Source organism: Silurus aristotelis (genome assembly GCF_946808225.1).
Source record: "Silurus aristotelis genome assembly, chromosome: 21".
Taxonomy (NCBI): domain Eukaryota; kingdom Metazoa; phylum Chordata; class Actinopteri; order Siluriformes; family Siluridae; genus Silurus; species Silurus aristotelis.
Genome location: NC_139594.1, coordinates 10,300,131 through 10,327,630, shown reverse-complemented (window position 1 = coordinate 10,327,630; position 27,500 = coordinate 10,300,131). Strand labels below are relative to the sequence as shown.

The following is a 27,500-nucleotide window of genomic DNA, read 5'->3' as shown; positions in this document are numbered from 1 at the left end:
TCACCTGTTGTTATAATATCATTATTATGCTTAATATTTTTTGCATCTAGTTTCAGACAAAATCCCAAGCTTTTAACTGAAAGAAAACGAAACCTCAATTCGACAGGATATCATGAGCAGAGCGCAGTAAGTGACATCAAATCAATATGACCGCTCACAACATGAAGAATGAACAGAAAACAAATAAAAGTAAACGATGAATAATAAACGTCGCACTCCTCACTAATAAATAAGATATTGTAAATAAAAGCAATCGCTTCAGATCAAATCAACACTCAGACATTCACTCGTTAAATCTATAACTGCCTATACAGTTCAAAGTTTTGGAGATATAGTTGTCGAAAACAAAATAAAAATATGGAAAAGTCTCTTTTTCCTTTGTAGCTGGAACACATTGGGATTGAAGTGACGTACATTTCCGACTTCTTACTTCCAAAGTAGCTTTAGTTCCCTTTATCAGAATTAACCAACATCTCATGAAACACCATATACACAGCAAGAGTTTATTAGGGGGAGGTGCATATACACCTAAACCATATACACTTGTACAGTCGGATGTTTGAAAACCAACATCTGCAAAGGAAATGGAATGCTGAAATCATCTGTGCATCTCTAAGACATATGGGGGCCATGTGGTCATGTAGGACAACAACTGACTGATGTTACAATGACATGTTTAGGAACAAAAACAGTCTGTAACACATGTAGAAATCTGGATCGCAGGACATCAGAACACCGACAATTTCTGAGATATATGATATGATAAGAGTAAGTTGCTTTATACGTGTCAGATAAACACAGTTAAATTCTTTCTTCGCAAAGGTTTAAGGGCCTTGCTCAAGGGCCCCAAAAGTGGCAGCTTGGCGATACCGGGGCATTAACCCCCAACCTTTTGATCAAAAGCCTTAATCACTGAGCTGCCACTTCCCCTGCAAAGAGAGAATAGTTTTAGAGTTATTTCTGTACTGAGAAACGCAAAGAAAACCAGCTTTGTTGAATTTGCTTATAACTGAAGTCTTGGGACAGGGGTTATTGAGCATTTTGCCTGATCAAGTATCAATGACACGAAACATCCCGGAGTAGAAAAATAAATGCCGGAAAGTTTAAATAACAACAGATTCGTACAACATTTGTCGTGACTTTTCTCACCCGAAAATCTCGTCCTAAACTTTTTGTATTTGCTTTTGTCAGAAACATTGTCTGTTGAATCGAAATGGTCTGCGATCACAGTGAATTTGCTAAAGTGATGACTTTCTTTAATGGTCTAATGGCCTGCTGTATAGCAGACGTAGGTTAGCTGGACCATGTCACACTCATCTGCTGTTCCAAATGATCACGAGCACACAGAGTATCAAAAGATCAGCCATTCGGTCTTCTACCTCCATTAATCAGAACCAGTATCGAGCAGGGAGGATGGAAGCTTGTGAACGGGGAAGCTATGAACAAGCAGACAGACAAGTGAGTAAGAGAGACCGAGCAGGAGAAAAGGAAGAAGAAGATTGTAGGTGGGTGAAAAACTGCATGGAGGGGGGGAGGGGGGGATGTGCAGAAGTTGGGTAAAGGAGGGTGAGATGAGACAACATTGTGAACCAGTGGCCACAGAACCTGCTCAAAATGTGAAAATCTGTAAATGCTTAAATATGACACTAATGTATACACTCCTAATGGTTGGCATCTGCAATGCAGTACTCAATTCTGTGAACATTGGGCTTAACGTGGATGTGGTGCGAGAGCATTTCTACCATACTTAAAAAGCTTAGTTAAAAGGGGCCTGCAATGGAGGTGACAATTTGCCTCAGTTTTTCAGTATTTTTTTTCCTTCCATTTTCAAATTTAAACTCTCAGGAAAAGGTTAATGCTCCACTGATCTAGACCTCTTTTTAGGAACCAAAGCATGCGTTTGTTACTATTATTCACTTTTACAGCTCCGACACATCGGCTGGATAGGAAAACATGGCGAATAAACTCTAATAAATCACTCAGAGATTCGGGTTTGTATGTTGCGTGAACCGCAATAACAAAAGTTACATATAGAGTTCAGTAATGGTGTTCAATAATGACAAAACTTATTCACTATTCATGGCCTCAATGTAGCTCAATGTTAAACATGTTTACTCAAATGATGAATAGATATCAGTAAAGCCAAGTGCTTTAAATGTGTTAGTTTTTTTTCTATGTTTCGACTAAACGCACTCAAGAGTTTCAATCTCATCAAATATAAAGCAAAAAGATTTTCTCTTCTCTCAATACAAGAAACATTCATCAGCACATTTTCTTAATTGTGTTAATTGCACACATGCTGCAGACGCCGTACACAGAGATTGCTAGTGTATCAAAGTTTTACAGCTTAGAAAGTTTCAACTACAGTTTGTGTCTTTTAAAACCAGATAAACGTTTAATATCGAATTAATCTTCTGCATTTCAAGCCCGTGGTTCCAAACTTTTGACAAGGCCGAGCTGTTGCCTGAACTTTCCCCACCACTGTGCCTGTTAGCAAAGAGCACTCCTCCTATTAAGTCAGATAAACAAACTGCACTGCGTCGGTTAGCCATTTCCCCCGATCCGAACGCCCCCACAGGCCACAGTATCCTCGGGTCAGCGGCAACTCCTCATCAAAATGAAAGCGTTTGCTCTGGGAAAAAGACAAGGTGAAGGAGAAGACCCGACAGGCTCCTGCTCGCCATTTCAAATGCACTAATAAATAAGGCAATTTCCTAGCGAGGGGTGGACGGTGAAGGCGCTCTGTTTGCTCATTAAGGAGCGAATTTATAACTTTTTTGCAGCTTGTATAGTTCAAGGCCTGGCGCATTGCTTATGAGGGCTGTTTAAATACTCATTAGGCTCCATCACTTGTCCAGACACAGGCGCACGTGAACACCAGAAGAACAGCAAGCGAGGGGAAGCAGAGAGCCGTATCGACTTTTCCTCCCATTAAACATTGTGTTAATCATCAGTGATTAACATTTCATTATGTTTCACATTAACACGCGCCCACACACATTCATATAGACTTTAGAGCAGCTCAGGTGAAAATATGTCGAAGCAAGGGAACCTGAGTGTGTCAGCGTGTTAATAAGTACATAGTCTCGAGACTCCTCCGTCATCGCCTGAAGCGGAGTTCATCGAGTGCTTGGTGTGTATAGATTCGCTCCTATGTGTACCTCCAGTCCTAAATACGTGCTGACACGGACATCAATCACACCGCTCTAATAACAACACGCTATCCAACAGTGAAGAATTACTTTAGAATGCATTACTTCGCATAAATACGCTAAATGCATTATTGAATACCAAATTGCTAGGGGTACAACAATACAGCATAACGTATTAGATTGCTCGATACGAGGCTCTTGATTCCATGCGTGTAATAAACATTTTTAGCCCATGTTCACTATTCGGAAAAAGCAAATTCCTCATTGGCTTTAGTCGGTAGAGGTGACGAGAGATCAAAAATGAATAAAGAACCGCTATTCTGGAGAAGGCCAACGCTTATTGACTGGCGCATTACCTCAAGTAACCAAATCGCAAAAACTCTATAGCAGGGGCGTCCAATCTTTTTTAACAAATGGCCAGTGCGGGTGCAGGTTTTCATTCCAACCCAGCAAGTCCACACCAAATTCTATTCGCTTTGATTTCATGAGTTTCATTCTCAATGACCATCTGGTGTGCTTGGTTTCAATGAAATCCTGCGCCCACACCGGCCCTTATTGAAAACGATCGGACTCTAGAAAGCAAATGCTAATGATTTTAGAAAGCTAACGCTGATTATCCACTTCACATATTCTAACACAGTACTCTAACAAGAAAAACAAGGCATATATTGAGGTATTGTGGCACTCGCGCAAAGCGTCACAACATGCGAGATGATCATTATACCCCTGAAGGTGAGCTTTATAGCAGACATCTTTCTGACTTTTAAAACATTTATTACGTATGAATATTACCTCGTGCACAGCTCTAAAGCACATACCGCATCATCTCAACGATTTCCCCTTCTCCCTCTCTTATGTTTTCTCTCCCTCAGGAACAACATGGCCTCAACCCATTATATTTTTTAATAATGCCCCGTTGCTCTGCGCTCTCCTGCCTGAGGCGCGGCCCGTTTCCCTGGCTACACCTACATGTTCGCGCACCATAAAAAGCCAAGCAAATAGAGCACGCTCTCACGCTCCATCTCTCTCTCCCTCTCTCTCTTAACAAGCCGGTTCTTCCTATCATCCGCACACGAGCTGATGAGGCACCGCTCTGTGGATGAGCTCAATAAAAACCCATGCTCCAATACAGGAGTTCAGCTGAATTACACCACAATTCTCCACGCTTTTTACTGGCCTTATTGACAATGACATTTTTCTACTTTAGTGATCATCGAAGAGCTGGCAGGTGGTAAACTTGGGAACGGCAGAGAAAAGCCAGGCAGGGTGCTAAAACACAAAGCACCGAGTTGCAGGAAACGGTAAAAGACAACACATGAGCAGTCAAGGCTGCAGTATTTCTCTTCAATGAATGTCACGGTATTAAAAACTGGGTGAAGCAGAACACGATGATTGGCGTGTCTGGTAAAGTTCAGCCTGGCTGCCGATAGCTCTCGTGATTTATTCGATGTAAATGTAAGATTCCTGCACATGAAACATTCCACATATATATGGGACGTTTAGGAGCAAGCTATAAACCTTCAAGTATATTTAACATTTTAAGCATTTTCCTTTTTCTACCCTTTAGGTTCCCATTACATTAGATATCTAAATATAAGCCAGTAATCAAAACAGACGGCTCATCTTAGTATGCAGTCGGACGGCTTAGAATGCTTCAACTACAAATCATTATCCCATTTTATATTTAACATCAGATCTGAGTGATCATTCCCAGCCTGCATAAACATTGATAACATTCAGTATGTAGTTAGTCTACACACAAGATTTAAATGATTAAAACTATATTAATGAAATCATTCATTTATTTTAATGCTTTATTCAGGCCAGTCTCTGGAGGTCCAGGGTCTACTCCTGGAATACTAGAAGCAAGGCAGGAATGCACCCCGAACAGGATGATAATCCACCTCAGAACTCTACGCACAAAAGGGATGTGCATCTTCTTAACTAAGGCCCATGGGATTCGCATCTCGATGCACAGCCAATGATAAGACACTTATGAAGCAGATACCGGCGCTTCACCCCTCTTACGATGCAGTGCAATCCGATTTTATAATGCAATGATTCAATGCAATACAATGAAATTGAAAAATAAATACGATGCTATGCAATTCAATATGGTACAGATAGTTCATTTTTATTTCTTTGATTCAGGCAGACAGCAAATAATCAATTTACTTCTTTTTTTTTTTTCAATATTTAAAGTGGCAGGATTTTGTAGTGGGAAAAAAAGAAAGAAGGTTAAATAAAACCAGACCTTTTTTTCTTGTTCTGTCTCCAGAAAGATGCAGCTCTACCTCTGCCATGTTGATCTATGTACCATGTGACTCCAAGGACACGCCTGGATCTCCGTAGTGTTGTGATACGCCATATTCGCGTAGCAGCAGTTGTGCCGAGAGAACGCGCTCGCGAAACGGTTTAGCGAGGAGAAATCAATCTGCATACAAGGTATTGTCCACAAACAACTGGTCACTTTCTAAATGAGTATAAATGGTCAGTTTCTAAATAAGTATAGCAAATCTAATAATTATAAATAAAGAAATCAGTTTTTACAGATGCAAATATGTTAAAAACAATGCAAACGCTTGTAACCGATGCGCACTGGAGGGGTTTCGAAGGATGGGAGGAAACTTGAAAACAAGACAAAGAAGGGCACAGTGAAAGCATGCAAAATTTGCATGCAAAAATCTGAGCTCAGGATCAAAGCAGAAAACTTGTAGCCACGAGGAAGCAAAGCAACCTGCAGCACCAGTGTGTCCCCAATCGAACGGCGACGACGTACGAAAGAATGTTACTTTTAATTATGTCGTAGAGATTTGATGCATTATTAAACTTCCCAAATGCAAACAAATCAGGACAATGTAAGAAATGGGGTGGGGGAAAAAAAATATTTTTTCTATGACAAAAAAAATAAACCGATTACAGAGAACGCTGAGCTTTCAAGAACAATGGTGGGTCACCAATTTTCTGTGGGTTTGTGGCTAAAATAATAACGCTGAACTTTCCTACGCTCATTTTGACCACACACATTCCCACCCCAAGTTCTCAAACCCAGGACAGCGTGGTTACAGTGTGAAGGCCATGGCAGCAAACTTTACTAATTGAGCTGGCAGAAGCGTTTCTGCCTCGTACTGTGACTCCAGCAGCTCGCTTCCAATGCCAATTTAACCGAGAACATATGCCAAGCTGTTATGGCAGGTCAATGCCTGAGTGTGCATGAAATAATAATGAGCATTTATGCCAAGAACGAGGGCAATTACCTTGTGTGTTACCTTGTGTGGTATAAATCAGGACTTAAGCGTTTCTTGTTGTTTTGAGGGATTCCCCTGCTCTAATGAAAGTGCTTCGGGATGGGATGGAGTAGGAGGTAGCTGAGAAGCTGTACGAGATGTGCTACAGTGCCGGATGAGATGAGACGCTAGACTATCGAGAGCAACGGGGCTCCATGAATGGCGCTCAGAAGCCGTTAAATAAGGAGGCAACAAAGTGCAGAACGACGTAAATAAAGTCAGCGGGCGTCGTCTTTTCTCTTTCTCTCCTTCTTCGCTCCAGCTGAGTTAAGGATTCTTTCCTGGAAAAGTCTGTTCGCCCTGAAGACAACATAATCCTGCCATGCACCCTTGAAGTAAAATAAATAAATAAAGCAAAAAAGTTCGGAGGCTTCGATATGCAGCAGATGGATAACAATTGTACTTGTGCCAGGATTTCAACAGCTTTCCTGCTAAACCATTTCCCAGCACTTCCGGAGTAGTCCGTTTCCTGACGGAGCACCGATCTTCATTTCACCACACGTCAAATGGCTTTAGCAATACCTTCATTTCGTACGAACAGCATTGCGACTATCAAGGAGTTGGTTTCCTTATCGCTGAACACGCTAAATGCTTACAGAATCCATAGCCTGTAAAATTCCTTCCAAAGTGAATTCATGCTGAAATGTAATGCTGTCACGAGTGAGCAATTAATTGTTAGATACATGAAAGAAGAAAGCATTTGTTACTGTGAGGCTCTAGGTGTAATGGGAAGCGTAGCTGGAAATTTTCAAATGATGACAATTAAAAAAAATAAAATTAAAATTCAACATTCTATTCGCAAAGTAAAACAATTTTAACATTATGGCCATTTCACAAACTTGCAAATGCAAAACTCTTATGCATGCAGCTGAATGTATTGTACCTTCCTCGTGGAATACAAAGATTGACTAACACTAACGATTAACACTAAAAGAACTGTTCCCGCATGACCATGTCCCCAATACCATGAATACATGGTTGGCGTGGAAGAACTCGAGCCCTGACCTCAACTTTACTAAACAAACCTCAGAACCCCAGTGCTCCAAAGAAAAATCCCACACCCTCGCTCAGATTTCTAGTAGAAATCATTATATAACTGTATTTTCATACCCAATGCTTTGTTTCCTCTGAAACAGAAAAGCTCATATCCCAGTCATCATCCCAGAAAGTTTCTCACATCTGTCTTAATATTTACACATTAAGTCATACTGAAAGATTGTAGAAATCCAAGTAGATTAACTTTGAGCTTCAAAGTAGTCTATTGAAAAGAGTCTGCTTTATTGTCAAGAGACAGCAAGTTCAAATCCCATTGTCAGAACTCAAAAAGCTAAACAAAAAAAAAAGAATGAGAAGATCAGTGAGATAGACATACAGTGAGGAAAATAAGTATTTGAACACCCTGCTATTTTGCAAGTTCTCCCACTTAGAAATCATGGAGGGGTCTGAAATGGTCATCGTAGGTGCATGTCCACTGTGAGAGACATAATCTAAAAAAAAAAAAAATCCAGAAATCACAATGTATGATTTTTAAACTATTTATTTGTATGATACAGCTGCAAATAAGTATTTGAACACCTGTCTATCAACTAGAATTCTGAGCCTCAAAGTTAGTCTGCCTTTAAAATGTCCACCTCCACTACATTTATTATCCTAAATTAGATGCACCTGTTTGAGGTCGTTTGCTGAATAAAGACACCTGTCCACCCCATACAATCAGCAAGAATCCAACTACTAACATGGCCAAGACCAAAGAGCTGTCCAAAGACACTAGAGACAAAATTGTACACCTCCACAAGGCTGGAAAGGGCTACGGGGAAATTGCCAAGCAGCTTGGTGAAAAAAGGTCCACTGTTGGAGCAATCATTAGAAAATGGAAGAAGCTAAACATGATTGTCAATCTCCCTCAAACTGGGCCTCCATGCAAGATCTCACCTCGTGGGGTCTCAATGATCCTAAGGAAAGTGAGAAATCAGCCCAGAACTACACGGGAGGAGCTGGTCAATGACCTGAAAAGAGCTGGGACCACCGTTTCCAAGGTTACTGTTGGTAATACACTAAGACGTCATGGTTTGAAATCATGCATGGCACGGAAGGTTCCCCTGCTTAAACCAGCACATGTCCAGGCACGTCTTAAGTTTGCCAATGACTATTTGGATGATCCAGAGGAGTCATGGGAGAAAGTCATGTGGTCAGATGAGACCAAAATAGAACTTTTGGATCATAATTCCACTAAACGTGTTTGGAGGATGAAGAATGATGAGTACCATCCCAAGAACACCATCCCTACTGTGAAGCATGGGGGTGGTAGCATCATGCTTTGGGGGTGTTTTTCTGCACATGGGACAGGGCGACTGCACTGTATTAAGGAGAGGATGACCGGGGCCATGTATTGCGAGATTTTGGGGAACAACCTCCTTCCCTCAGTTAGAGCATTGAAGATGGGTCGAGGCTGGGTCTTCCAACATTACAATGACCCGAAGCACACAGCCAGGATAACCAAGGAGTGGCTCTGTAAGAAGCATATCAAGGTTCTGCCGTGGCCTAGCCAGTCTCCAGACCTAAACCCAATAGAGAATCTTTGGAGGGAGCTCAAACTCCGTGTTTTTTAGCGACAGGCCAGAAACCTGACTGATCTAGAGAAGATCTGTGTGGAGGAGAGGACCAAAATCCATCCTGCAGTGTGTGCAATCCTGGTGAAAAACTACAGGAAACGTTTGACCTCTGTAATTGCAAACAAAGGCTACTGTACCAAATATTAACATTGACTTTCTCAAGTGTTCAAATACTTATTTGCAGCTGTATCATACAAATAAATAGTTAAAAAATCATACATTGTGATTTCTGGATTTTCTTTTTTAGATTATGTCTCTCAAAGTGGACATGCACCTACGATGACAATTTCAGACCCCGCCATGATTTCTAAGTGGGAGAATTTGCAAAATAGCAGGGTGTTCAAATACTTATTTTCCTCACTGTAGATCATGAGAAAATCATGTAGATCATGAGTTCAATCTAATTATACCACCAGGAGCTAATCTGTGGGTACCTGTAAACTTGTGTATTTGGAAGAGTGCAGACTGCACTTTCCTCTGGTTGTGTTACGCTACTCTGAGAAAGCACATGTTAACCTTCATCCTCCTTTTTATTAGCTGTTGTATTAAGCTGGTAAGATCTGGGAGGTGACCATTCGCTGAAAACGAGAGAAATATAAAAAGAAAGTCTCTAGCTACTAAAGTTTTTCCTTTATTTTTAGTCCTTTTCTATGTAAACACTAGGATTATACTGTGCAATGTGACAGTATCCCAATACTACACTCTCACTGTTTTATACACACCTAATAATTGCCAGCACTTCACAAGAACTGGATCCGTTTTAATGATTTTTGTGGGTGACTTTGTTTAGCTTCTCTTCACTAGTATGTGAAGATTCAGCCCATTCCTGTTCCTCTGATGTCTTAAGATAGAAGTGATTTTTAAATACTTTCCAAAAGGTATTTTTGCATAAGGACAGCAATGGATCTGTGCTCCCAATAGAAGAATAGAATAGAATAAAATCTGCCTGTGTGTGTATGCATGTGTGTGTATGCATGTGTGTGTGCGCTCAGATTACAAAGTGTCATAATCCCTATTTTTCCTTCTCTCTCTCACTTCTTTGTCTTCTCTTTGTCTCTATAACACTCAGAAGATGATGAGGTCCACTTTTCCCCTGCAGCCCAGGGAACATATGATGCTTACCTGTATCTGTGTGTGTGTGTGTGTGTGTGTGTGTGCGCGCGCATGTGGTTGTGTGTCTCTGTATGGAAAGAAAAAAGATAAAAGAGAGAGTGGCCTAGACAGTCACATCCACTCAGAGCTGAATCTGATTTTCCTTTCAGAACTGTGCTCCTACAATGCGAAGGTATTTTTCAAATCTCATAACTGAAAACACGTTCAAGCCTGCAAGGACATTACTGTCGCTGAGGTGGAGGCAGAATAGTGCAGTTTTGATTTGCTGAAGTCAAGTCTTTGGTCTGCAGCAGCCTCAAATATCGACAGCAAGAACGTTGAAGCGTTTTCATCATTATTACTGCACTTGTGTAAGAAATTGACAGAATTATATTTATTATATATATTTTTTTAAATATAAGTAAACAAGGCTTGTTGAATCCCATCAATTATTACTACATTATATTAAAATACTACTGCAAACCTTTATATAAGTCGTGTTCTGCTGATTTTAGACAGAGCAGAGTCTAACTGTTCATTTGAATTTCAAGTATGAATATAAAGGAACAGAAAAAACTTTAACTAGTGTTGAATTTTGAAGGTTAAGTGACTTAAATGTGTGTGTTTGTGTGTGTGTGTGTGTGTGTGTGTGTGCACAGGTTTTGAGGTGGTATCAAAAGGTTTTGAGACTAGTTATGTAACACGCCAACAGATGGCAGCACAAGGCTGCACGCACAGTCACCGGGAGCACAGACCTTCATAAGTCCTGTGTACATCCGCAACCGGTGCTGTTCTGACCACGTGCGTTACCACGTCTGCTATTCTGACCACGTAAGCAGTCTGTCACAGAGCTCTCCTCATGCGCGAGCTTCTCCTCGGAAACAACAGGAAACAACTGTTTGGCTCCTGTGGACTTGAAGATGATGTTCAAAGCTCGCTGTTTTGACACCATGATGGAGATCCAGCGCGAATAGCAGAAACTGCTCGACACTGGGGCTGCTGCTATCGATCATTTTGGTAATGGGATAAGAAGCACATTTTTCTTTATTAAAGAGCAATACTAAATTAGAGAGAGAATAAGACGGGTCTCTAAAAATGAACGTCATTTTTTTTTCTTTTTAGAAAAATTTAACATTGCTGAAATTGCATAAAAGAAGATCGGTGAAAACTAAACCCATTTAGTGCATTTAATTGCCATATTACATCAAACTACAAACGCAAATACAACATGTTCAAAAAGTCCCTCTGCAGTGGCCGTGTGGAGCAGGTTCTAGGAAGATATTCGTTTAATGAAACTCAATTACTCTCGCTTGTATTTATTTATTAAATCTAACAGTATCATGATGTTTTTTTGTTCACACACTATATTTCCACACGTTAAATCAGTGTGTTTATCGACAGCTTTACACTACCTGCTCTGCATGGCCACTGCAGTGGGACTTTTTGAAAGCACTGTATATAAACAAAAAAATTTTAAATACATTTCAAATTACAATAACGTAAACGCACTGAACGGTGTTTTCTTTATGTTTGAAATTATCCCAAACTTTGGAAACTTTTTGGCGTTTTCTTTGGCCTTAATCTTCTCATCCCTCGCCGTTTTCTCTCCGTTTCTCCATTTGTCAATTCTGCAGCATCTTCTCTGTTTACCTGTCCAGAGCGCTTGCACACAAACTAGTGGGGTGCGGGACAAGGTTTGATGGGTGAATGCGAGTGCAAGCGTGCAAGTTGCAGGAGAAGAGCAAACTCTCGCGTGGCTCACGTGCGGTAACTACTAGAGCACAATGAGGCACAATATCTGAAGAGCAAGACAGAGGAGAATCACTGAGTGCTATAGATATGACGTCATTATTAAAGAAGGGAACATATAAAAGGTTTTTTTTTTTTTGTTTGTTTTTTTTCAAGGCCAAGGTTTTGTTGTGTTGGAAGATATCGTTCCAGTTGGTGTTCTTTGTTCTTAAAAGTTCCTTTTTCATGTCCAAGTTCATCCAAAAAGTCAAAATAAAATAAAATGAAACATGTTTATTTATTTCCTGTTTCTTTTTTATTTATATTCCAAAAGGGAAACAAGTGAAACAGGAAAAAGAAAGAAAGAAAAAAAAGTGTAGCGGGAAGAAGCAGTCAGTGCGTTGAAAATGAAACTACTGATACACATTTTTACCCATAGGCTTTTGCGGTCAGAAGCAGGAAAATAAATTTTTGCGGAAGAAAGATTTTTTTTTTTAAAAGAAACCCGTCCTGTGCAGGTCTGTACTCCAGAGTTTGTCGGGTGGTGCGTCTGTAATAATGGTCCGTGGGAAACGCAGTGCTCCGTGTGTAGTTAAATGGACTTAAAGCATAAAAGCAAATGAAATAGACTTTTTGTTATCGAATTACTCGAGAAATTGTTATAGCCCTACTTGACACGCTTCGAAAAGAAGACTTCCGGAGCGCATTTCAGAAGCGGCAGGAACGCTGGGAGCGCCGTTTTGCTGTGCAAGGGGACTATTTTGAAGGTGACGGTGTGTAAACGTAGATTAATAAAGTACTTTCTTGTAAACAGAGCTATTTCCGAAACTTTTCGATACCACCTCGTGTAGCATCGTGTCTGCCTGTGTTCTTATAAACGTAAAAAACTTTGGTTTGCTTATATTAAGTATTCTTTCAAAATAATGTAATGTAATGATCTGGTCTTCACTCACCCTCATCAAAGTCAGCATCATCCTCGGTGTGCTGGGGGAAGGGGAAGCAGTTCGTGATCTCCAGCCGGTCATCAACCACCAGGCCCAGCAGCACTCCCTGCACCACCTCACTGCCCTGACCTTCCTCCTGGTAGTGTTTAATAATCTTTAGCACTACCTGCAGAGGCAAACAGCAAGCCTTTAAACCCACAAAAACACACAAGCGGAACTGCACATCCGCTTCAAGGTTTGAAAATCGACATCACATCACGCTGCATTAATGGTGGATTAAACCAGACTGAGGTATTTCTGACCTGTTTGTTCACATCCAGTGTGCTCCTCATACCAGTAATGAAAGCAGTCTCCTATGTTTTATATGGTTTGGTGATGATCGATAGCGCTTCATAAATTAATCATAATCAACTGTCAGAACTACTTGGGGGAGGAGGGTGGGGGAGGGGATCATATTCGATAACTGGGTGTGACTAAAGTAATTTTTCATTTTTTTTGACAAATTCCACTCAGGACTGATGTGCACGAATGAGTGATTACCGAAGACAAAAAGGTACATCGATGCACAGACAGAACAGTCATTTAAAAATTTGTCAGCTACGTAACATGCTCAGCTTCCCTCCTCGAATTTTAGGGCTTCGGTCTATCTGCGATCTCACAACCGGCAGGAGAATTAATATTACTCGCAGTTAGAGAAAGGCAATAAAGCTGAGGAGTCGATAGTGTAATCACTCGCACCTCCCCTCCGCATGAATCATCGGAATCATCATCGCAATTAATGTCAACTCTTTATCTGGTTAAGCGTTTCATACTTTCTGGGGCTATATAAACATCATTAGGAGGTGTCATTATTTTGAGAGACAGTAAAAGTAGCTAAAAGGAAGAAAGACCGCATTTATCATCGCCAAATCTTTTCTTTTGCGGCTTGTTACAGGGACGGGGTCGGAGTGCAGTGTGCAGACGCGTTCGATTATTAGTAGGTAGGAACATGGTGAGAAGTTTGGGCGGTTTGCTGGAACGCTGCGTAACTGATCATTTCTAACGAGTCACTGTGGCAGGACCTCAATGCTCCCTTTCTATTTATGTTCTACAGAGGGGTTTTTATCACTGAGGTTTCTCTGCTCTGTTAATGAGCACCTGTATCAAGGCCAATACTGAGCTGAAATAACTGGCATGGAATCAGATTCTCAGATCAGACAAGAATAGAATTGGGGCTAATGTTTTGTATTATTAAGCAGCAGAAGTTTGTAAAAGACCTCATTTTCTAAAAAAAAAGTGTTGCGCAAAACAAAAATCTGCAAATTGTCAAATTCTAAAACTCTTAACTAATCATTTTCATCAACGAAATCTGTGATTTCCAAGCAGGACAATGTGTATAGTAAAAAAAAAAAAGTATCAAAACTCCACAAAAATTGTCTTTGAGGTCAGTTATCTTAAGCAGACCATCAGCTACAGCTGTTTGGAAGTATTCAAATGTCTGTTCAACCCAATCGAGCCGCCAGTATGAGAAAATTGGAAACACGAAGTCTACATTTAAGTCAGTGACGGCCAATGTCTTATTTTGCGGCTTCACCGTGTTCAAAAGATTCCCACACTATTTCACACAACTTATTCGAAAGTTTACCGCTACAGTATACGCCAAGGCTCCTTAGGCTTTGCTGAATCAGGCGCACTTTTCTGCAGAAATGTTTTCCCACACTCGATTTATAAAAACTTTTTAAATATTTTGCATCCAATTGTCTGTTCTGACAGATTTATGAAAATACTACTGCTGTGAGCACAACATTCATTAAATGAATTAGATTTCTGGTTAAAGCTTGAATGTTAGCCTGCTCCATTATGCACATCGCGACGGGGGAAAAACATTGATGTTACCTCAGCGTTTAATATTTAATGTTTAGGATTTCTGTATATGTCTGTCGAACATATGTGCTGCAATTGAGAGGAGGCGGTAAATAAAAAAAAATTGCTGTGGAAAAATTTTACTTCATTACACCAAATTAAAGCCGGTTTCCCTTCTATTAGCATTCAAATATCCAAATATTAACTCTTACAGATAGCCGAATAGCTCAATTAGGCAGGAGGCACATTCCTGGTACAGACAGCCACTGTTACTGAGCTCACCCTGAGATTAACTTACATGGATTATACAGTTTAAAATACAACAAGACTGTGGCTAATAGAGTAAAATTAATCTGCCCTTTTTATATTGCATGAAGGTGGTAATTAAAGGACGGTGAGCCGAGAGGCAGTGGAACCCGCATCATTTAAAACGGGAAGCAGAGACTGTACTCTATGCATAACCCTTTTAAGTGATCGCAGAGGATTACAAGAGCCAGCTGCAGGAGTAAGGATCCCAGAGTGGAGATAAGAACATCGGCCGAGCAAACCTCAGTCCTGCCAAAGCGCTATCGATCTCTCATGTCTCGCTCTCGCCGCTGTAATAGATTTTCTAATGCGACCACCGGAGACGTGCTCATTTAAATCGTGATAAAAAAAACAGGCTCTGGGAATACAATCTGTGATGAGGCCCTACAGAAGCCAGAGCGCCAAGACGGTAAGAAGAGTGCTCGGATGGATTCGCTCAAGCCAGGGTAAAGACACAGTTAAAAAGATCCTGGCTGAAATACCTTCGACACTGGCCAATGCGCGCCGCTCCAAGAGCTTGACGGGGATTAGGGGACCACCGAAGGGGTGGGGGATCAATACCGCACACACGATCTATTAATCTCAACCGCCTCCACCTCACCTTGAGCCAGTTCTTAAAGGTAATTTTTCACAGAAGTCAACAAGTGCTTCATTTTCTTTCTTTTTTTTTGCTGTGGAAAAACGTCAAATGCAGCGTACAACTCGAGGCCGAAAGATCTTCCGTTTGAAAAATTCAACCTTGGTAAAAGTTGAGCTAATTTGCAGCAGTCTGTAGCTTTAATCTCACTACAAAACCTACAATAAATGTTACAACACTATTTCTATTTAATATAGCTATCTCCTGAGCCTCCAGTGTTTTTTTTTTTTTTTTTTTTTACATATTTTTACCACATTTTCTCCAAATCCTCAAACATAACTAATTCGTCCCATCACACAGCAACCACTAGCCAGGGACATGGAAGTGCTTCCACCAGCATGTGCTTTATTCTGAGAAAAACCAAAGCCAGTCTTTTTACCTTTTCAAACTGCTTCTTGTGTTGCGTCATTACACACATGAACACACTCAGGGAAAAAATTTGCCATTTTTTCTCTTCTGGTGTGGCTGCTGTATTTTGTAGTTTATTTTGATACACTTAAAGTTAAAGTATTTGGTATTTTATTTTAAAACACATTTGATGCCCATCCCTGGCTTTAAGCAACACGAGAAAAAAAAAATTTTTGGAATGATCAGGATTTGGCCTAGGCATTTAGAGCATTTGGCAGATGCCCTTTTATCCATTTTGATCTTTATACACCTGAGCAGTTGAGGATTAAGAGACCTGCTCAAGGGCCCAGCAGTGGCAGCTTAGCAGTGAGATTTAAACTCGCGACCTTCTGATTTAAAGTCCTTCATCCTAACCACAGTGCTACCCCTTTCTCTATAGATCTCCTGAATGCAGAGCAACCGCTTTTTTCTGTTGCACCGCTAAATTAAAGAAAAAGCAGCCAACGAGACTTAAAGATAAACCTGGTAGCTACTGTTGTTCATTTGCAAAGATCGCTAAACCAAAAGCTAAGTCATTGGAGCCTTCAAGGCAAAGAGCAGCTGCAACAAAAACTCTGACGAATCATGCCTTTCGCCCCAGCCCAGCAAATCCACTCATTTAAAGCGATGAAGTAACCTTTTAAGAAAGAGGAGCAGCTGTTTTGAGCAGCTTTGTTACAGCCGGGGTGGAGCTCAGTTCTCGTCAGGCAAAAATGCCTGCAATGATGAAATGATCAAACAGGTCAGATCTACTACATAGAAATATGAAAAATCTTTTTCTAAGTTAATATAAAAGCGTACGATTGTAGAAACGTTTAAAGCCTTTACAACTTGGTTACGCATTGCCATTAAACAATGGCGCATCCTAGAAATACTCTCTTGAACTGTTAAGTCTACAGTACGAAAGACAATATAATGAATTGAGGATACTGTGTGTGAGAACAGTCACAGAAAAACCATGGCAGCTCAATTTGCTCTCTTCACAGTAGAAATGTAGCCAAAATGTTGCTAGGCTGTTAATGTTCCCTGCATGCAAATAAGGGGCCTCAAACTCGCAAATGCTTTGTGCAAACACTTACATAAGGAATTTGGCGAAGTAGGAAAACTCCTGGAAAATTCGGAATCGCAAGTGTAAATTTATTCATAAAAATAAGAAACGAATTAAAACCTAGACCTAATCGACTTTGAATCTTTTCATTCACAAGGATTATTGAATTTTTGTTGTATGGTTCGTTTGCTTATTTTGATTACAGCATAACAGAAGCCCTTTTCCAGAGCAACGTACAGAAGAGGTTGAGTCGATCATAAACACATACTCCTGCGTGATCACCTTATAAGATTTACCGTATTTTTCGGACTATAGGCCGCTACTTTTTTCCCCATGTTTTAAACCCCGCGGCTTAAACAATGAAGCGGCTAATTTATTAATTTTTGCTAGGTTTTTCCCGGTTTCACAAACTTCAAGCCAATAAACTGAGCGACATAACATTAGACCAATGAAATTTCCGAACGGAAACTAAAAAAAAAGGCACCTCACCTGTGTTCTGAGCTGCACGGCATCGGGAGGAAAAAAGTTTTTTTTAAATGCACGACGATGCCAAAAGATAAACTCCAGAGAGAAATAGTTGTGAAAGGAAGGAGGAAGACAGTAAACAATGACTTACTTGGTCGGCTACTGTTTAGATACAAGCCGTTGTAGCGCGTTGAATCGGGGTGAAGGGAGAGCTCGCTAACTCCAGTTGCAACAAAAATAATATAAGCACAGACAGGTTTCCAAAACCCGTGCTTTTTTATTATTCTTGGCAAAAGCGTTATGGGTTAGTCAAAGAAACTTAGAAATCAGCATCAGAAAATAATAAGGACATATTCCTCAGTCTTACACACACGCAGTAATACCGGTAATGCAGTGGCATGCTATTCCCAAAATACCGCTATGCTTCTAAAAGTAGCGCAACATATTTCACCCGTTACACCGTGTGTAACGTGTCTTTCGTTAAAGCCTGTGTAAAGTACATTAGTGTAGACACTGTGGCTTATAGACAGGTGCGGCTTATTTATGTTAAAAATAAAAATATTTGTAAAATTCAGTGGGTGCAGCTTATATATGGGTGCGCTTTATAGTCCGGAAATTACGGTAGTTAAAAATGAATTCCACTGATGTTTTTTAGCATTTACGCTCAACACTCATGTAATGCTACCAGCTGTAAATGCAAATGAGTCTGGACTAAAACGTCTTTGAATGTTAAGTAATCATTGTATGTGAGATCAACCTATGATCAACATAGCTCGCAGCTGCTATATAACCAATGGCACCAAACTTTCAACAAGCTATATGTTATAGCATTTATACTATATGGACCAAAGTGTGCGGACAACTGACCATAAAATTCGTATGTGCTTTTTGAACATCCTGTTCCACATTCTGTCCCCATTTGCCATTATGATACCCTCCACTCTTCTGGGAAGATGTTCCAATAGATTTTGGAGTGTGTTTCTAGAGATTTGTAATCAATCAAAAAGGTTGAAGAGGCCTGGGTGCAGTCAGTGTTCCAATTCATCCCAAGTGTTCGACAGATTTGAGGTCAGTCCTTTTTAAACAGGCTATTTAAAATCTTCCACTTCAACACAAGAAAACCATATCTTGAAGGAGCTGAGTTGTGCGCAGGGTCATGGTCATGCTGGAACAGGTTGCGATCAGTCAGCTATGGCTGGAAGAGTCAGGTGTAAACAGTAAATATTTCATTCAATATCATTTCAACAAACCACTGAATATTTATGCAATAGCTGACTAATCGCTTGTGACGCAAAGGAAACAGCGTTTTTAGGAAATTGTGATTTACCTCATGGGTGATTTTACTTTCAAAAACTGCTCCTTTAGCAACAGAGAATAAGTCATGAGCATAAATCACAATCTCTTATGAAAGCAACGAGAAATTCAAAATGAAATTCTCCTTCATAACCCTGTGACATTACTTTCATAACTCACCCAAAGTGGCGTACGATAATGATCCTTGTTTTTGGGGTTATCTAAATGGCAGCTGTTTTGGAGACTAATGAGGAGCCATGGGGCTGAAACAGGCACTGATAAATTCTCGCCGATAGGTAGAACTATAGCGTGAAGTGTGAGTCTAGAGACTTAAACAAAGTGGAATGTGAAAAAAAAAAGGCATAAAGTTAAAAGCTCTCCCAAGAAACATTGAGGCAGACAGTCGACTATGTTTTTCTTCAAAATATGACAAAGTCCATATACTGTAACAAGGATCTACACTCCCACACTTTGGTTTAAATTTGATTACAACAACCCTTCCATCAGGTTTGCCAAGAGATCCACAGGGACAAATCAGTCCAACTAATCCCCTCCCTGGAAAGCCTGGCGAGCATCAATAAGCTGATGAATTCATCCTAATAACTTTGAGAAAACCCTTTCACTTATCCATCAATGTATTCGATGCCTGTTCACTTCCAGTGCGGGGGATTTGTGAACCATAAATAACCATCATAACCTCATGTGCTTAAGTATGAACTGTTCGGAAAGAGCATCATGGTCAGAGCTGGCACAGTTTGTGCTCTCAGCTCCAACTTTAACCAAAAGCCTGTCGTCTGTGTATCCATAAAACCAGACAGACTGGGCAGAAAGCACAATAGGCAAGATTTCAGAAGACAACAGCAAAGCCAGGATGAGATCCAAACACTGTGTACCTGTGGCCTTTGGGGGCCAAAGTCTACACCCATCCACATCCAACCACTTCCAACACCCGAACTGGGGGATGTGAGGCTTTAAATCCAATTCAACTGTTTTTCCAATGTGATATAAACAAAAAGACATAAATCCACAATTGAAGAATTTGCAATGACTTGTTCTACTCATATACACACAGAGGTCTTTTTGGCTACTTTTTTTTTTTTTTTTTTTTTTTTTAGAGCTGCATCACGCGTTATAAATAAATACAAATAGAAGTTGGGGTGATCAGGCGGGATGCAAGAGTCATACTTTAGAGACAAAAGTTGTACTCGTGACCATCACATCCGTATACGATGCAGCGAAGCGGAAAGCAACACGTTTAAATGCAACTACAGAACAAGCTACATATGAAGAATCCCACCAGCTGCTGCACTACACACATTGGCTAAAATGAGTTCTTCACACCGATCAGACATGACATTTTTTTTTACCAACTGCTTATATTGTTTTGTTCCCGATTTCGCTGCGAAAACAGTCCTGACCCGTCGAGCATCAAAAGCATTACCTTCATCAGCAATTTAATCTACAGTGCATCATTGAGCCTTGGCCAGCAATGTCCACCCTCTCTCCGGTTCTCCACTGTTCCTTCCTTGGACCCGTTCTGATAGATACTGACCACTGCACACCAGGAACAGCCAACAAGAGCTTGAAGATGCTCTGACCCAGACATCTAGAGATCACATTTCGTCGGAGAGTAAAAGAGGCAACCAGCAGCAGGAAAAGAAAAACACACTGGAGTCAGGGATGAAAGTGAAACATCAGCCTTGTGAGAAAAACTGTAGAATCCTCATGTGAAAATGGTGTAGTATAATGAAGTGCTTTTGTGTAAATTGTAACTTCGGGACTGTCGCACTGGATCTGTTCTGTCCAGCATCAGGTTGCACAATCAGCTCGCTCACGACATCGTGATGATTCAATTAAAACGATGCGGAAAAACACAATCTAAAAGCAGCAAATAACAGCAGCAAACAAATACATTTACATGCATTTGTACATCAATGCATATTTTCCCCTTATTAAGTCTGTTACTGGCTGCGTTTCTCCGTTTCATTCTCTTTTATAGCGTTTGTCTGCTACAACAGTAACTTGTCCATTTTACTGCGAGTTTACAACGTTCAAATGCTTGTTTTCAATGTGTGTATATTTAATTTATTCATATATTATTTCATTATTATACAAGATTAAATGAATTCTTCTTCTTTTTCTTTCGGCTGCTCCCATTAGGGGTTGCCACAGCGGATCATCCGTCTCCATACCACCCTGTCTTCTACATCTGCCTCTTTCACACCAACTACCTGCATGTCTTCCCTCACCACATCCATGAACCTCCTCCTTGGTCTTCCTCTTTTCCTCCTTTCTGGTGGCTCCATCCTCAGCATTCTCCTACCGATATACCCCATGTCTCTCCTCTGCACATGTTCAAACCATCTCAATCTCGCCTCCTTCACCTTGTCTCCAAAACATCCTACATGCGCTGTCCATCTAATAAACTCATTTCTAATCTTATCCATCCTCGTCACTCCCAACGAAAACCTCAACATCTTCAGCTCCGCTACCTCCAGCGCCACCTCCTGTCTTTTACTCAATGCCACTGTCTCTAATCCATACAACATCGCAGGTCTCACCACAGTCCTATAAACTTACCCTTTCACTCTTGCAGATACTCTTCTATCACAAATCACTCCTGTCACTCTTCTCCACCCACTCCACCCTGCCTGCACTCTTTTCTTCACTTCCCTAACACATGAATTATATTCTCGATATCTTCACAACTGAATAAAATGTGCTTTTTTTTAAGCACGGTTGTCAATTTGACGTCTGCAATTATTAAAAACAACACAAATGTTGATTTACACAATTTACACCTTGCATATTAAAATACTTTTTTACAGAAATAAATAATCCAGCATGAGTGACTTTGATAAAAGGAGAAATCCCCCATGTGCCTCAACAAGTAGCTACGATAAGCTTTAAAATGTCAAAATTAAAGATAATTCAACTCAATGTGGCTTTTGCATTTTTTTTATATATTTTTATACATAAAAAAATTTAATTTTATTATTCGATTAACAAAATAATCATTAGTTGCAGCCCAAGTCCATATTTACACACATAACTAGCAGACCAGTTCACCAATATTAATTATAATGCTAGATTTTGGCTCACTGTCCAGACAACCAAAGGACCAATGAAGCCCAAAGGGCCTACAGAGCTTTCATTTACCCAGAGAGCTAGTTACTGCATTAATGATTTATCAACCCCTGATAATGACGAACCAAAATCTCACCAGGACATGAAAAACACAGAAATACAGTATGTCCTATATTGTGCTTTAAGCTCAAAGACGAGCAAACGCTGCTGCATTCTCTGGAGAATTGTGAAAATCGATCGACAAGGAGCTAAGCAGCTGTCACAGGTAGACCACAGGACAAATGAAGACCAAGACCAGAGCGCTAAAGTGAGAGTCTCTGACGCACCTCATTTTCAGACACACTTAATCCCTCCTCCAGTCCCTCTGGTGTAAAGACGTCTTTGTACTCGATCGAAGTTCGCATTGTTAATCGGTTCATTTTCTGATAGAACGCCGTGAAACTCCGGCACATAACGGATTTTAATCCTGCTGAATATTTTCATTCAAAGGAAGCCCATTGTTTCTAAGATTTTGAATATTCTGCCATATAATGAACTAAATATTCAAATACTCTAGACAAAGCCAATTGATTTGAATGAGTTAATGAAAGAAGAGTAGTGAATATTTAATGAACTCATAATGTGAGACATTACTGCATTACATAAAAACAGAGCTTAATACTTAATCAACTTGAGAAAACACGATCCACGCCAAATGATGAATAAGACCCACTTGAGAGGGAAAAAAATCTGCCTAATCAATAAGATTGATTCATTCTCAAGCCAAGTCTTACCTTCAATCTGGATAGACGTTGTGTTCAAATAGACATTTACTCATTCTTCTTTCTACTCAGCGTTACAGTGATCTGGGGTTTATCCCTGCAAGAATGGCCATGTTGCAGGAAATAGGTTCTGAATAGAATGCACAGTTTACAATACACACACTCACAAGTAAGAGGAGGATATCACACACTCTCTCTCACAACTAAGAAGAGGACATCATACACAACTAAGATGAGGATATACACACAAGTAAGAGGAGGATATCTCACACACTCACAACTAAGAAGAGCAAATCACACACAACTATGAGGAGGGTACACACACAACCAAGAGGAGAATACACACACACACACACACACACACACAACCATAAGGAGGATAAGTGGAGGAGGATATCACACACTCCCTCACAACTAGAATGTGGATTCACACTCACTTTCATAATTAAGAGATCGTCACAAACACACAACTAAGAGATCACACACTCCCTAATAACTAAGTGGAGGAGGATATCACACACACTCCCTTACAACTAGGAAAAGGTGGATATCACATACACACCTAAGTATAACAGTCTACCAATTGGCACATTTTTGTAAATGAGAGGAAGCCAAGGAACCCTGAGGAAACCTCTGTCTTTCTAAGCATTAAATACGTGGATTTACATGAACATGCTCTTCTCTTCCTCTACAAATTTAACACTCTACTCCACATCTGTGATCAATTCTTCTTTGTAAGTCAGTAAATGTTGCCACGGCCCATGCAGGCAAACATCCTTTCCTGGACATTTACTGCTTTTCATTTGCACTCAAAGGCTACAAGAAGCGAGTCATATAATTACATATTAAACGTCTCAATCAGGAAATGTATCATTCGGAGATTTGGGTCATTATGAGTGGCGTTGACCTCTACAGTGGACCGCACCCTGGAGATGCAGTGACCATCGTTGAGGGACGGACAGAAAAGCGTCTTTCGGCTTCATGTTATCCGTAGGCTCGCCTGTTTATTTTTTAGCACGCATGCAGCAGTATAGCCATCAATCTCACATACTCCTGCGGATAAACGGAAGGCTTAAAGCAAACAAAGCCCGGCGCCTGCACCATCGACACACACAACGCGTGTAGACGCATGCCATTCTCTCGGTTCCATCTTTCACAGACGTGTAAAACATGCGAGAGAACAGGGATGGTGTCGTGCTGCCCGAGGGTGAAAAGCTTCTGTCCCTTAGTCTCACCGAGGATGCCGAGCGCGGCTGCTGAGTCAGGAACGGGCAGGATACAAGCGTATCCTCAATCCCAGCTTGAGAACATTTCAAATGTTTTTTTATGAGCAAAGACTGAACAGCGGCAGAAATGTAAAGCGAAATGTGACTGAAGTGTTACTGCACAGACAATTATGATCCCGGTACATTAAATCATTCCACTTACAGCAGCCTTCTGAGATTTACTCGAAAACTGTTTTATTACGCTCGCCATTATGATTATTTTTTTTTTACTCATTTCATCCTTTCATGTTTTCTTTGCCAACTTCTATTCCCCCCCCCCCCCCCATCAGCAGCCTAAATTGCGCTCACCTTGAATCTAAGGTTTATACGGATTACTCTTTCTCTTGTAATCCTTTGTGTTATTTCTGTGAAGGAAACTGGGCTGCATTTTATGTAAGAAAATGCGTGCTAGAGCAAAGGGGTGGATACGTGTGGAGCTGAGACGTGGGTCTAGTGCACGTATTCTAATATCGCAAGTTCTGGTGACGGGAAGCTCATCTACGTTATTTTTTCTCTATAACATCAACAATAGGAGCTGTAACTAAATATAAGAGGTACCATACACTATATGGACAAATGTTTTGGGACACTGGACTGTCACTGGACTGTCCTCCCCGAACTGTTGCCACAAAGTTGGAGAAACAATTATACAGGGTGTCTTTGGATGCAGTAGCATTTATTTGTTCCTTTACTTAAACTAGGAGACCCACACCTGTTCAAGTATGACAATGCGCCTGTGCACAAAGCATGAAGAAATTCTTTACATGGGTTGAAGTGGAAGATCTAAAGTGGCCTGCTATAGAGCTCTGATCTCAACCATACTAAACACCTGTGGGATGAATTGGACCACTAACTGCACTTCAGTCCTTCTCACCCTACATCAGTACCTGGCTTTACTTAAGCCTTCGTGGCTGAATGACCACAGATCTCCACAAGCACATGTTACTATAACAGCAAACAGAGAATAAATGTGGAATGGGGTGTTAAAAAAAGAAAAATCTATCCTATAGTCATGTGTCCGCAAACTTTTGTTCATACTGTGCTGTCTTGTGCTGCACCACAAGTGTGCTGTCCACCAAAACAGCTGTCTTGTGCTGTCTTGGTGCTGTCTTGGTTCTCAGTGTGGTTTAGCAGCCTAAATTTACTCGCACTGAAACATGACTTTGATGTAGCTAAAAACTGGAGCCTGACAATAATGTTTGGAGATTGTGTCTGCAGAACAAGACATGGCTACACAACTATCAAATTTCCAAAACTGCCAATCACCTAATCAACCACGACCTTTTATCTTTTTCCGAATAACTCCTATGAAACACATTTACTGTTGGGAAAGATGCTGGAAAAGATGGTTTCCATTTGGTTACAGGAATTAGCAAATGTTGTACTACACCCTACCACTAGAGGGCTGAAGAGCCATTCTGGCTTCACTTGATCGCTATTGTATTGATGCACCTCTTTTTACATTAATATTTGAGACTCTGAAATCAGTGTCAGACTTCAGTTTCAAAGTCCAATCCACTTTGGTATTATACCATGAAACTCCAGCTACTAAGATGATGTCAACAATAGAAACATACTATGATGTCTGTATAATTAAAGTGTGACCTGAGCATCTGATTAATAATAATTTAGCATTCAATTTAATAAACAATTGGCCTTTGGGTGAATTTAAAGTCGACCGATGTCATACTGAAGTATATTTAAATTCCCATGGGACATGAATTAGTGACCAAGTTAATCATCATGTAAATGAATCATTGAAAAAACCCTGCAATTGACCCAATAGGGATGACGCACATCCTCGGAGCTCATCAGTGTGACCCGCAGAACCCTGGTGCAGTTAACGCGCAGTCTCTGGGGGTCTGCAGAAAAAACACAAACAGCTGGCCCTCTAATGAGATAAAAAGTGATCGGTCTACACCCGTTAGCCTGGACCATGCTCTTAGCTGAATGTCTAATGGCTACACCTCGACCCCCACAAACCCCCCCCCCCCCCCTTTCCCTTTAATGCTTAATAAACCTTATCTGTTCGAAACGCATCTGCAGAGCACCTAAAAGTTCCGAAATTGCTGCAGAAAAGGAAACCGGTGTTGCTGCGTTTAATAATTCGACGATAATCTAATCCTGGTGTTTAAAATGACAGGCTTATGATACAGTGCACGAGCAAACCTCCTCCACAAACAAACAAACAGCCAGTGGAGCCAGTCTGCCCCCTGCTGCTGGTTCATTTCAACTGCACGAGACCGTATCGTCCCTTTTAAACGAGGGGCAAGAAGCGTCGCCATATTCCTTTGTGCTGATGCGCCTTAAGCCAGATAACAGCTTTCAAACAACTTGAGAAAGAACAAGGGATTCACGTTGCTGCCTGCTAATGATTCAGGTTTCAGCGCAAATCAGTGCTCCAAAAATACACCTGCCGCTGCCTGTTTCTCAAGCAAGGCCTGTGTTACTGTTTAAGCAATTACCCTTCTGAGAAGTCTGTCTACACTCCGAGCTTGGCTGGTACACAAGATAAAGTCTATCAAGCCGCTGCCTTGAGTTCATTTTGTTCAGCTGTTCAGAATGAGAGCACAAACTCGAATGAAAATTAGGGCAAATTGTCAACCTGTAGAATGTTTTTCACAGCTAATTGGTTTGGGACCTGTCGGCTTGTTACAGAGAAGCCTGAAAAACGAAGGAAAGTTTTAGACGGCGCAAAAAGAGGTAGGAAGTTTTTTCGAGTTTACTGGTTAAGCTAATGACCCGCTATGATGCAGTCAAGGGGAAATCCATCTGCTTAAAAACACACAGACGGTAAAAAAAACCCGCCATATTACGTCCTTTAAATCTGCAAAGCCTGAAAAACTCAAAACCAGTGGCTAGAAATCATCTTTTTTTTATGTTTTTTTAAGACGGGGCTTCTCATGTAGATGCCAGAACTCTTAAAAAAAATGAACATAACATCTAACATTACCAGGCACTTGAAGTAAGTGTGTGTGTAGCAGTGACAGAAGCAGGAATACGCAGCTGCACAGTTGACAGCACCAACAGCCTCACTAACGCTCACCTGCTGCATGGAGAACATCTGGCAGCCACTGCTGCTCGCACTGATTGCACCCCATCATGAGAGGCTGGCGATCAGAGTGCTAAGGTTTTGAAGAGGCTGCGAGGGAAACGACGACAAGTCGAACTGCAAATGTGTAAAGCATTCAACACACACACACACACACACACACACACACACACACACACACACACACACACAGTGCAATCAAAGAAAAAAAAAATCGGATGAGGAGTAAAAAACTGAATATTGACCGACTCGACAGACTCATTATGAAAGAACTTCTGCTTTGCCGACGCGTTCCATTATAGACCGAGTATAAATATTTCTACGAGAACATCAGGACAGAGTCTGGTGAGGAAACGACTGTTTATAGTGTTCGCTTTATCCGTGGGGTTTTCACAACATTAAACGTAATAAGAAATAAAAAAAATATACAGCATTCTTTAAAAAAAAATATACAAGTATTGCACCTGTTACATTTTTGGAAACGGAACTAAAAGCACTAGTTAGAGGACACGCTACAAGCTCAAAAGTAAGCACACCCGGCC

The 27,500-nt window shown here is 40.7% G+C and overlaps 1 protein-coding gene and 1 long non-coding RNA gene across 2 annotated transcripts in view; one reads left to right on the top strand and one right to left on the bottom strand.

The window, feature by feature from the left end:
* eif3hb (eukaryotic translation initiation factor 3, subunit H, b) overlaps positions 1-27,500 on the bottom strand; it is an 80,419-nt gene that overhangs the window by 47,027 nt on the left and 5,892 nt on the right. Inside the window, exon 2 of the mRNA XM_083524090.1 lies at positions 12,825-12,981. Coding sequence (XP_083380216.1) covers positions 12,825-12,981 — 157 coding nt within the window. The remainder of the gene's footprint in view (positions 1-12,824; positions 12,982-27,500) is intronic.
* On the top strand, positions 4,386-5,128 carry LOC310716726. Its single transcript, XR_014530655.1, has 3 exons — positions 4,386-4,453; positions 4,975-5,022; positions 5,062-5,128. It is a non-coding gene; the product is annotated as an uncharacterized lncRNA (long non-coding RNA).